The sequence below is a fragment of the Phalaenopsis equestris genome, unplaced genomic scaffold (genome assembly GCF_001263595.1).
Source record: "Phalaenopsis equestris unplaced genomic scaffold, ASM126359v1 Scaffold000150, whole genome shotgun sequence".
In the NCBI taxonomy this organism is placed as follows: Eukaryota; Viridiplantae; Streptophyta; class Magnoliopsida; order Asparagales; family Orchidaceae; genus Phalaenopsis; species Phalaenopsis equestris.
Window position 1 is genome coordinate 108,388 of NW_018164592.1, and position 12,465 is coordinate 120,852.

General features: G+C 37.7%; 2 protein-coding genes across 2 annotated transcripts in view; one reads left to right on the plus strand and one right to left on the minus strand.

The window, feature by feature from the left end:
- The window catches only part of LOC110021850 (vacuolar cation/proton exchanger 1a-like), a gene marked incomplete at its 5' end in the record, with an annotated part of 18,857 nt that extends 12,020 nt beyond the window's left edge, over window positions 1–6,837 (plus strand). Inside the window, 6 exon segments of the mRNA XM_020720530.1 lie at window positions 379–495; window positions 589–642; window positions 724–840; window positions 6,099–6,189; window positions 6,280–6,357; window positions 6,638–6,837. Coding sequence (XP_020576189.1) covers window positions 379–495; window positions 589–642; window positions 724–840; window positions 6,099–6,189; window positions 6,280–6,341 — 441 coding nt within the window.
- A 534-nt stretch (window positions 6,838–7,371) lies between these two features.
- LOC110021851 (tyrosine-sulfated glycopeptide receptor 1-like) lies at window positions 7,372–10,933 on the minus strand. The gene has a single exon (XM_020720531.1). The coding sequence runs from the start codon at window positions 10,734–10,736 to the stop codon at window positions 7,548–7,550; it is 3,189 nt and encodes a 1,062-aa protein (XP_020576190.1). The 5' UTR covers window positions 10,737–10,933; the 3' UTR covers window positions 7,372–7,547.
- Window positions 10,934–12,465: the final 1,532 nt, after the last annotated feature.

Sequence of the window (12,465 nt, forward strand, 5' to 3'; positions counted from 1 at the left end):
AAAAAGGACAGCACCGGCGTGCTCTGCCGCATTTCCCACGATTGGCAGCAATATGATGCTAAGGAAACTAATGGAGATGCCCCATGAATCTGATGCAGCCTATACAAGGAGATTAATATTGGTTAAGCAGTATTCTTACATCTTGGTTAAATAATATTCTTCACTTTAGATAAAAAAAAACAATCAGAAAAATCCATTAGTATAGACAAGAAAAATTTGATGTTATGCATATAAATGTCACATTTATATGCATAACATCAAATTTTTCTTGTCTATACTAATGGATTTTTCTGATTGTTTTTTTTTATCTAAAGTGAAGAATATTATTTAACCAAGATGTAAGAATACTGCTTAACCAATATTAATCTCCTTGTATAGGCTGCATCAGATTCATGGGGCATCTCCATTAGTTTCCTTAGCATCATATTGCTGCCAATCGTGGGAAATGCGGCAGAGCACGCCGGTGCTGTCATTTTTGCTTTAAAGAATAAGCTGGTAAGTAGGCATCTGAACTCTCCTAAAGCTTCTCACCTGGTTTTACTTCAATAAAAATCGAACATAGCGAGATTGAATACGAGTTTTTCCTAGGATATAACTTTGGGAGTGTCATTGGGTTCAGCAACACAGATTTCCATGTTTGTGGTGAGGCTTGAAAAAGGATGCCATTGTCTGTTTTATCTTGTCAATTATGGCAAGTGAGACTGCTTTCTATATATGATGCAGGTTCCATTAAGTGTGATGGTGGCGTGGGTGATGGGCATTCCAATGGATCTTGATTTTAAATCATTGGAGACCGGTGCTCTGGTACTCTCAATTTTGATAACATCATTTGCTTTACAGGTAACATTTATCAATGCAGAAGGGTATTCCCTTCTTTTTGTTTGTCTTTTTTTGGGAGAAATTCACACATCTAGTAATCAATTCTTATGTATTTATATAATCTCACTCCTAAACTTTCATATTTACACGCATTGCACTTTGGTGCTTAAACCTATGCATAAAAAAGTTGTCACTTTTAAAAAATAGTAATAGTGCTATTTTTGATGTGATATTAAAAAGTGAGTGCAATGTGTGTAAATATGAAAGTTTGGGTCTGAGATGTGTAAATACATAAGAATAGTGTGCTATGTATGTATAAATGTTCTCTCTTATTTTCTCATTGGCATCTAAGTAATTTTTTAAAATGAAAACCATACTTCTCATTTTCTTTCGAGCTTTATTGCATATTATTTTCATGTAAAAGCCTCATATTTAGCATTCATGATATAATCCATAGGGCGGACAAGTTTTAAGATAGAAACAACTTATTGTTATTTGCCAGGATGATTCTAATTATAATATAGTTGGTAAGGGCCTTAAAAGTTGTTGACAAGTTCTTCACGTCGAATTTAACCTTTGTTATAACAAACCTCATCATGCAAACTTACGAGACAACAAAAAAAAGCATGATTACTCTGATAAAAATGTTCTATTCAAATAGTAGTGACATTAGTGCAATTTAGTACTCTAGAATTTGGAATAGTCGCGAGGAGGAAAAACTTCCCTACAACTCGGCCATAGCATTAATTGCTTGCATTAGACATGGATATATTTCTTGTTGAAAGCAGTTCCTTTTTGCTTTGAAGGATGGGTCTTCACATTGTTTAAAGGGATTTGTTCTTTTCTAGCATTAAAGAATGATTTCATGTGAAAACTTGATATTTCATTCAACATATAAGTTTGAATAGTTTTTACAATGTTTAACAAATAAACCCAATAAAATCCTCTTATTACACAACCCAATAAAACCCTCTAATTACACATAACTCACAACACTCACCCTCAAGATAGGCGAAAGTTATTCACTAAGCCCATTTTGTCACAAAATCTAGCTAACTCCACTGAAATAATTCCTTTAGTGAGTCATTCGACTATCTTCTCTACATTAGGTACATGACTTAGTTCCATTTATCCATTATTCAACTTCTCCTTGATGAAGAATTTATCAATTTCCACATGTTTAGTTCTATCGTTTTGCACCGTGTTGTTAGCAATGCTAATTGTCGACTTTTCACACCACAACTTCATTTGAGTTCTCTGATCCACTTTGAGTTCAACCAACAAGGCTTTCAACCACATCATCTCAACAACTCCTATATCTGCTGTTGATCTTATTATAATTGACTGTTTCTTGCTCTTCAACGAGACCAAGTGGCCACCTACAAACATCCAGTATCCTGATGTGGATCGTCTGTCATCAACACAACTTGCCTAATCAGAATCACAAAATTCCTCAATATTTACATGCTCATTCTTCCTGAATATCAACTCTTTCCCTGGTGCACTCTTTAGATATCTCAAATGATAAGCTGCATCAATATCCTTGGATCATGCATGTAGCGACCCACCACACTTAGATTAGGTGGCCCACCAATATTTGATACTTCTCATGATCAACTGAATCATTTGCCTCTGTATTGAGTTTGATCTTCTAATCAACTGGAGTGACGATAGGTTTGCACTCCCGTATATCTGTCTGCGTGGAAGATTCAGTACATGCTTTCTCTGGGATAGGACCATCCTCTCAGGTCCATGGGATAACTCAATCTCAAGAAAGTGCCTTAGCTATCCCAGATCCTTTACCTTAAATTGCTTCCTCAATCTTCCCTTCAGTTGAGCAATCTCTACCTCATAGTCACTAGTGATAATTATGTCATCCACATACACAACAAGTATGGTAGTGTGACTTTTATGTTTGTTAAAAGAGTACCATGTGGTCTGCATTGATCTGCTGATATCTCATGCCAACTATCTCCATTCTAAACTTGTCAAACTAGGCTTGACGAGACTGCTTCAAGTCTTACAGTGACTTCCTGAGCATGCACACCTTGCCCACTATTTGGGATGTACTGAATCAAGAGGTTCAGTAGGTTGTGATATTGACTGGGCAAATTGTGCTGATGGCAGACGATCCAACAAGGCTCTAAGCTCTTCATGCATTGTTGCTTTCGACTTGAGATCCTCTTCAACAACTTGCCAACACTTTGGTATAGAGATAGAGTCCAATGATGTAATGAATGCTCCATGCAAGAACAAGATTTTAGAATAAGAAATAAAGTTTGCAATGTCAAGGTTCTACCCAAAAAGATCAGGAGAATGTCTCGCATTGCTGTGGGAGGTTACCCTGAACGTTTGAGGGTGGGTGTGGAAAAAGGAGAAATAATATCACTTGGGAGTATCAAGGTTCTATCCAAAAAGATCAGGAGAATGTCTCGCATTGCTGCGGGAGGTTACCCTGAACGTTTGAGGGTAGGTGTGGAAAAAGGAGAAATAATATCACTTGGGAGTTTTGAATCAAATATAGATGGTGTAGGTGTCTTGAGAGTTTGGGAAGACCGGGACAAGGGGCTTCTTAGCACTGCAGACTCTGTCCTCTCAATTTGCTTCTTCTTCTATGTATACACCCTTAGCTCACCTTCAATCTGAATCACACCACCTCCAGGTCACCACAACTACTCGCTCTCTTGCCTTATATGTTCAGTGTCCGTTGAGTCACTAAATGATGAATTCACCTCTAGAGTATAGTAAAGTTGAAACTCTTTGAATAACACATTCATACTCACAAAGAGCCTCTTCTCAATCGACTTCAATAGACATAACATTTCTGAGCAGCATCGTAACCCGCAAACACACATTTTACAACTCTGGGATCCAACTAGGGGTGTAAACGAACTGAACACGAACGAACAGAGCTCGTATTTGTGTTCAATTCGTTTGAAATTACGAGTGTTTGAAATAGGCTCGTGTTTGAAATTTTTCGTGAAATTACTGTTCGTGTTCAATTTGATTTGTTTAAAATATATTTGAAATGTTCCAAATGTTCGAATTATTCGAAATCTTTCAAAAGCTTAAACCTATAAGAAATTAATGCTTAAACCTGTATGAATCACAACACAAATGCAAAATAATCAAAGCACAACTCACAATAAAACCATAATATTATATTTCATCCATAAAAAAATCAGATCTAGAGGAAATATAGATCTAAAGGAAATATGCGAGATTTCACTCCCCAAAAACTAGGTTTCACTAAAAAAACTAAATAAATCTAAAAGAAATATAAAAAAATTTAAGCTAAGAGACGAACATGAAGATAAATACAAAATTATAGAATTTAATATAAGCTAAGAGGGAACCTAAAAATCAGTATAATTTATAGGATTTAATTTTTTAAAATATGATAAATTTTTAGAGTATATAATTTTTTTTAAAATATGATAAATTTTTTATATATAATTATTTTAGATTATTTTATATTTCGAGCAATAACGATTCAAACACGATCGAACAAATGATTGTTCGTGTTTGGTTCGTTTACAAACCAAAAAAAAAAAAAATTGTTCGTGTTCGTCTCTTTTGCTTATCGAACGAATCAACGAACGAATCAAACACGAACCGAACTCCTCGACGAACTGAACAAGAACTGCTCGCGAATAACGAGCTTTTTTGACAACCCTAAATTCAACTTCCCTACAAATGGCTTGTTGTCTTTCATAAAGCATACACATCCAAATACCTTTAATAGAAGGATCCTATTATTGTCTCTTTTCAAAATCTGACAAGGAGACTTCCACTCCAACACTCTTGAGGGCATCCCGTTAATCAATTAAGCGACTATCAACACTTCTTGCCCCCATAAGTGATGTTGGACATTCATTGCCATCATCGCGCTCTAGGCTATCTCTAGAAGATGTCGATTCTTTCTCTTTGTTACTCTAATTTGTGTTTTTGGTGTGTATGCGCATATGGTTTGATTTTGTATCCCTTGAGCTGACATGTAGTCCTCAAATGCTTTGTTGATATATTCTCTTCCATTATCATATCTCAGTACCTTCACAACCGCCTCATATTGAGTCTGGCTTGCCTTGTAGAAATCTTTAAAACAAGCAATCACCTCACTCTTCTGTTTCAGCAAGTATATCTAGGTAACACGAGACAAGTAATCAATAAATGTAACAAAATAACGACAATCATTCATATAACTAGTAGGACAATGTTCACATACATCAAAATGTATCAAATAAAACACATCAGAGCTCCTATTCCCAGAACTTACATAAGAACTCCTAGTGAACTTGCCAAACTCACAAGCATCACACCCGTTTCTCTTTATTTGCCTTTTTATACAAGGATGGATACAAACAACTCAATAGACTGAACGAAAGTGCCCCATGCGACTGTGATGTAGCAGTAATACATCCTCTATACTCCTCTCCGATCCTCCTAGTCCAACATTCTCAACCATGCATGCCAAGACGGAGTTCATCACCTCTATATCCAAGTACCAGAGTTTACCATCTCATTTTTTAGTCCAAAGTTTTTGACCAATCTCCTTCTCTTGAAAGATCGCATTTGGAATATCAAATGGAGCAACCCATTTTAGTTGGAGTATAATGACACTAATGGATAAAATGTTCACTGAAAAAAGAGTATGCAAAACATTGGACAAAGTCATTATATCCTTACCAACCACAGGTTGTCTTGTATCATCAGCGGTTTGAATGCTCTCTAGAACTGCTAGGTGAGTTTAGAAAGAGAACTTATTAGTGGCACCTGTCACATGTTGAGATGCACCAGAATATACTATCCATTTTGATGAATTTTGTGGTGGATATAGAGACAAGAGCATGTGTATCAAGAGCACTTTTGGCTGAGTGAGCATAACTAACAGTGATTTCCTTGGATGACTATAAGGTGGATGTATCCCTGGTGACATCATATGCCACCAAAGTTCTTGTCTTTCTCGTCTTTCGCTCTCTTCTTCCACCCCGTGATCGAAGCTCCTGCGCTCTATCCAGCGATTCTTCACTGTTCACTCGACCAGGGTAGGTTTAGCTCTGATAACATAAAGAATAAAGAATTATTTGATGTGAAAACTTGCTTTTTCATTCAACATGTGTGTATAGATAAGTGTTACAATGTTTAACAAATAAATTCAATAAAATTCTTTAATTACACATAACTCACAGCAACATCCCTACAACTAGGCCATAGCATTAATCACATGCATTAGACTTTGACATATATATTGTTGAAAGCAGTTCCTTTTTGCTTTGCAGGATGGGTCCTCACATTATTTAAAGGGTTTTGTTCTTCTTCTGGCTTATGTAGTTATTGGTGCATGTTTTTTTATCCTTGGGACACCACCAGGTAATTTATCGCCAATTAAAATTTATGTGCATAGATTATATGGCTTTTAACTTCATCTTCTTTTTCATGTCAATTTGGTGCAAAAGCCAGACCAACTAAATGGAGCCAATGATAATACAATCTCTGCAAACTATCATGTTGTGGAGACTTAATTGTTTGAAGTTGACAGTAAGTATCACTTTCCGCACAACATATCAGGGCATGTTTCAATCTCTACACATAATTTATTTGCTAATCTAACCTTACGATAATTATGCTGAGAGCATCATTCTTTATGCATTTAATTTTAGTATTACCCATCACCAAAGCTTTTCACCATTTTTAAATCTCTCAGCTGTTGCTGCTAAGAAGTATGTATGCTTCTTGGGCAAGCTTTACTCTTTGTTCAGCTTAGGGGTCTATCTTGCAGCTCTAATCATCTCAGTTCTTTTGTTTCTTCTGGCCAAAGTTTCTCAGGGGAAGAATCTCAAGTGTTAGGCCGTAATCAGTGTAAACTTAAAAGCCTGGAAGACAAAATTTTGCTCGCCATAACTTTTTTTTGGAAGATAGAGAGAAGTATTTCCTATATGTGGTTGTCATGTAAATTGTTATTGATTTTTATCTTTGAATGAAAAGAAAAAATAGTATTTTCCAAGTAAGACTGGTTTCTTCTTCTTTATTTTTATTCTTGTCATATAGATTCATATTTTTGTTGTATTTCTTATACTATTATGCATGGGATTTCCTCGTGGATAGGGTGCGTGTGCTTATGGAAATACAATCTTTATATTTGGGTAGTTCATAATGATGTTTCCATATTGATTTGTTTGCAATCTCTTTGCTAATAAACTTTTAGTAAGTGCTAGTTTTCAAAAATTGATATCCATGAAGTTCAAGATTTAGAAATTTGTAGCTATTTGTTGGGGCACGCTGAGAAGTGAGTGCATATTCCAAAAACATACCAACAACCAATATATAATTAAATAATATGCCATGCATACTGCTTTAATAGTCATGCACATGCAGTGAATAATAATACAAGCAAATTTGGAATGAATCTATCACCCAGTTTGAGGGAGAGTTTTGAAAGGATGGCAGATCAAAGAGGGATTGATAAGAAGAAGATTAGATTTTCGGATTTATTCCTTATAAGGAAACATCTCTCCAACAAATTAATATACAAAAAAAAAAGAAAAAAAAGAAGCTCATGCGCTGCTTCATTGGCATCGATCAATGATCTCTAAGCTATCAAACAACAGATAACTAAAGGCAAATTCTTTTGCTTGTTTTTTTAATTATTTATCCTTTTTTTGTATAGTTTTGTATACAAATACCCACTAAGAGAATAAACACCTCAAGCTTTTCTAGCACTTCTTTTTCTACGATAATTGAATGTCACTATTGCATTTGATTTCAACACCCATTTTTTCTAGCAAAACTGCTACTTCCCCAATTGTGGGCCTTTCAAGGGGATTTTCATCTACACACATGCAAGCAACATCAAGAAACTTCAACATTTGGTCCTCAAACCCTTTTCCTTTCAGCAGATGATCAAAGACTTGACTATGTTTTCCCTGATGTCTCATCAGGTTCACCCAAACGACTAGTTGTGATGATTCCTTGGACTTGAACAGCTCAACTGGCCGCCTTCTAGTGAGGAGCTCCAGGAGGACAACACCAAAGCTATACATATCCCCTCTCAAAGTGGCCACCCATCCTTGCCCATACTCTGGGGGTATGTAGCCAATAGTGCCTACCAGCTCAGTTGTCACATGTGTGTCATAAGGAAGGATCAAGCGAGACAATCCAAAATCTGCTACATGAGCCTCAAAGTTCTTATCAAGGAGAATATTGCTAGACTTGATATCTCTGTGGACAATGTGGGGCTCACAAGTCTCATGAATGTAGCACAGGCCTCGGCTGGCACCTTGTGCAATCTTCAGCCTAGCAGGCCAATTGAGCACGGAACCACCATCTTCCCTCTCATGCAGCCAGTAGTCAAGGCTGCCATTCTCCATGTATGAATACATTAATAACCATGAGCTTCCATGCATGCAGTAACCCTGGAGGCACACCAGATTCTTGTGTCGTGCACTAGATAGGGCCTCCACCTCTGCCCTGAATTGTCTTTCCAGTAGGCATTTTTCTCCAGACAATCTCTTAATTGCAAGCTTGGACCCATCCAAAAGTGTAGCCTTGTAAACCATCCCAAAGCCCCCGAGACCAATGATGCTTTCCTGGTCGAAGTTATTTGTAGCCCTCAATATGTCAGAAAGAACAAGGTTCTTTGTGGAAGAGGTTTCCAGATTTGGCATCATGACAAATATGTTACTAATGCATGGAAGGCTGGGGTTTGAGCTTGTTGAACTTATATTGAACTTTACCATAGTCCCATTGCGTCTGCTTTGCTTACTTTTCATTTTATTACATGTGATGAGAATAGAAATTATAAGGACGAAAACTCCTCCAAAAATGATGCCAAATACCATGCTGACTATGGTTTTCTTGTTCATATGTTCGTTCTCTGAAGGAAATGCTTTTCTTGTTTGGTTTGAGCAATTGCGCAACATTTTTCCACAGAGTTTACTGTTTCCTTCATAGCTGGATATAGAAAATAAATCAAATTGTCCACCTGATGGAATTGGCCCCTCTAAATTATTGTAGGCCACACTGAATGAAGAAAGGAAGTGTAGGTTGTTCAACAAGGAAGGTATCATGCCACTGATATTATTGGTGGAAAGGTCCAGCTTTTCCAAGTTGGTGAGATTGCAGAGCTGCATAGGGATGATACCTGAGAAATAGTTGTGGCTAAGATCTAACACTTGAAGATTCTTCAGCTGGCCAATTTGTGGAAGTATTGTGCCTTGCAGGGTGTTGTTTCGAAGGATTATTGCAGGTGGAAGCTCTGTCAGCTGATTGTACTGCAGGCTAGCTCCTTTTGCAGGCATGATAAACACTGGAAAGTCGAGAAAACCTTGATCAATATGGAACTCAAATTGATCCATCATCAGTGCATGTAATCCTGTAATTTCTGCCGGAATCTCTCCGGATAGAAGGTTCCCTGACAAGTCTAGATAGAAAAGGTTTGGCAAGGAGCCCAACCATGCAGGGATTGGACCTGTCAGGTGATTGTCAGATAAATCCAGGACCAAGAGTTTGCTGAGGTTGGATAACCAGAGAGGTACTTGGCCGATCAACTCACAACCAGCTAGACTCAGGACCTGAAGATTTTGGAAGTACCCCTCCTCCCACTCATTATCTACTGGTATGGCCTCTTTAAAGAAGTTCTTTGCCAGCATGATTGCAGTGAGTTTCTTGCAATCTTTGAGGATATTAAGTGCTGTTGTGATGTTCATTAGACCATCACTGGATAGAGAAAGGTAGGATAGGTCTTGCAGCTCCAATATAGCTGGAGCAATATGTCCTTCCAGAGAATTTCTAGCCAGCCTTAATGCTTTGAGGGACTTCAATGTGTACAAACTTTTCGGTATTTCTCCAGTGAAGTTATTGTTCCCTAAATCAAGCATGCTAAGGTTGGAGAGGCTGGTGAAGTTTACTGTAGCCAAAGTTCCATTGAACCTATTGAACCTGAGATCAAGAGTCTTAAGCTTGGTACAGTTGGCTAATTCTGGAGGCAGCTCACCAATAAGCTGATTATCATGTAAGACCAGTTGCTCCAGGAATGGCATATAGCTGAGCGAGGCTGGCAACTCACCACTTAGAAGATTGGCACTAAGGTCAAGATGGGTTAGATTCAATAGTTTGGACATAAGTGCGCCATCAAGCACCCCTGAGAGCTGATTAAATGGCAAGGAAAGGAGCTGCAGAGAGGTCATGTCGAAAAGATCTTTTGGGATTTGCCCGATCAGATTATTTACCCCTGCTTGAAACTCAGTCAGGAACAAGCAACTGCCGAGCCCTGGGGGGATATTACCTTCGAATTCGTTGTGAGACAGGTCCATGGACCCGAGTTTATGTGACAGGCTACAAATTGAGGAGGGAAATGGACCAAAGAAGTAGTTGTTGCTTATATTCAGTACCTTAAGAAATTGAAATAGATTGCCCATACTGGGGAAGGGACCGGAGAAGAAATTGTTGGACAGATTAAGTACCTGCAAGGAGTAGTTACCTAATGGCGGGGTTAATAGTTCACCAGATAGATGGTTGAAGCTAACATCCAAGATGAAAAGACTCTGAAGCGAGAGAATTTCAATAGGGAGGTGGCCGTTGAGCCTATTAGATGAGAGATTTAGTTGAGTTAGGTGAGACAGACCTGCAAGAGAATTAGAGATTCTACCTCCGAGACCTTTGAGAGGCAAAGATATGACATCAACCATTCCATTGCCATCACATGTGATCCCTTCCCACTGGCAACAATCATTAGTGGTAACCCAAGATCTAAGAATGTTATCAGTGGAAGTAAAGGTGAGGTTTGATCGAAAATTGAGCAGCGAACTCGCCTCCTTTTGCGAGCAGCCATCATTGGGAACAGGAAATAAGAGGAGAAAGAGGATGATAGAAAATGATAGAAGGAAGAAAGGACAGTTACTATTGCTATGGTTTGCCATGGTTTATTACCTCATTAAAAATCTGCTTCAAGCAATTTTGATGTGAACCTGAAACAATCTGGAGCTTTAGCAATCATGGACGCTTGCGTTGAATTGTAAAATCAGTGGTGGCGGCAATGGGGTGAAAGTTGTGCATTTGTTTCGCATGCCAGACTGTTAATGCAGGAATGAAGGAAGAAGAGAGCAAAGTGTTGACTCCTTGGGAAGACTGATGTGAGGAAGTATAAAATAAGAACACAATTAGAATGGCGATGCGTGTTAGATTTATTCAGAAAAAAAATGGTATTAATTTATGTTAACGTAGAAGTTTAGAATCAGCGTCCGTTTGGGTGTTGCCGTCGTTGGGGTGTTGCCGTGTTGGAGTGCTTGCTCCATGAGATTTTTCAACTCTTTTTATCCTAAGCGGGATCGTCAAATTTGATGACCGACGACCGTTTGGGTGTTGCCGTGTTGGACTGCTTGCTCCTTGAGATTTTTCAACTCTTTTTATTTATTTATTTTTTAGTTTTTTGTCAGCTTGAAATTTGGGGATAAGTAAGAATTGCGTATTTGGAGGACTGAAAGCGGCTGCTTCCGTGGGGATGGATCCTAAGCGGGATCGTCAAATTTGATGACCGACGACCAGCTAACTCCTCCAACGCCGGTCTTGGCTTTTCGGGTCTTGTTCTTTATGCATGGTGGAAAGGCGTGGAATGGACTAAACGTCTTACTCCTGTTTAACACGTTGAGAAGCTCATGTTCGATCTGTTCGATAAGTTAACGAGTTGAGCACAAATATGTGCATGGTGGAAAAGCGTGGAATGGACTAAACGGTACTCCTGTTCAAGTCGTTGAGAAGCTCGTGTTCAATCTGTTCGATAAGTTAACGAGTTGAGCACAAATATTTTTTTAATGCTCGATATATAAATGAGCCGAACACCAACCAAGATTTGTTCGTTCGTGTTCGGTTCATTTTGGCTCAAAGCTACGCAAATATATATATATATATATATATATATTTGATGGGTAGCTTTTTTTTAAGAAAATAATTGACAATAAGGCTACAAAGATTTATAATCAAGTAAAATTATTAATTAAAAAAATAGAATAAAATTATATTAAATCATATTTAATAGTTGTTTTAATATAAATAATAAGATTTAAATTTTGCCTCAACTCTTATTATCAAACGGCCGCGTGACTAGAGTTGTTAAAACGACTTTGCTCACAAACAACTTGTGTTATGTTATTAAGCAAATGAGCTGAACACGAAAAAACTTTTTGTGTTCGAAATATAAACGAGCCGAACATGAACAATGATATTTTTTAACAAATTGAACACGAGTTGATATTGAGCTCGCTCGTGTTTGGCTCATTTACACCCCCTCATAAACGAGCTGAACACGAACAAACTTTTTGTGTTTGAAATATAAACGAGCCGAACACGAACAATCATATTTTTTAACGAACTTTTTAACGAACTGAACACGAGCTGATATTGGGCTCGCTCGTGTTCGGCTCGTTTACACCCCTCACCACGCAATCCAGGTGAACTGTTTGTTCATCTTATATAGAAAGAAATAAAAAGAAAAGAAAATAATATGATTACTTATGATTAATTAATAATTAATCACTTAATTAATTACATTTTCCGCTTTAATTAATTGATCACTTAATTAATTACCTTTTCCGCTTATGGAGCCCGCCCAAGTGGAAAAAAATATTTCGTCCAGACTCTTGACGCAAAGCC

What these genes read in the sequence shown, in the direction of transcription:
- LOC110021851 (XM_020720531.1), bottom strand. Translation starts at nt 10,736, where the DNA reads ATGGCAAACCATAGCAATAGTAACTGTCCTTTCTTCCTTCTATCATTT.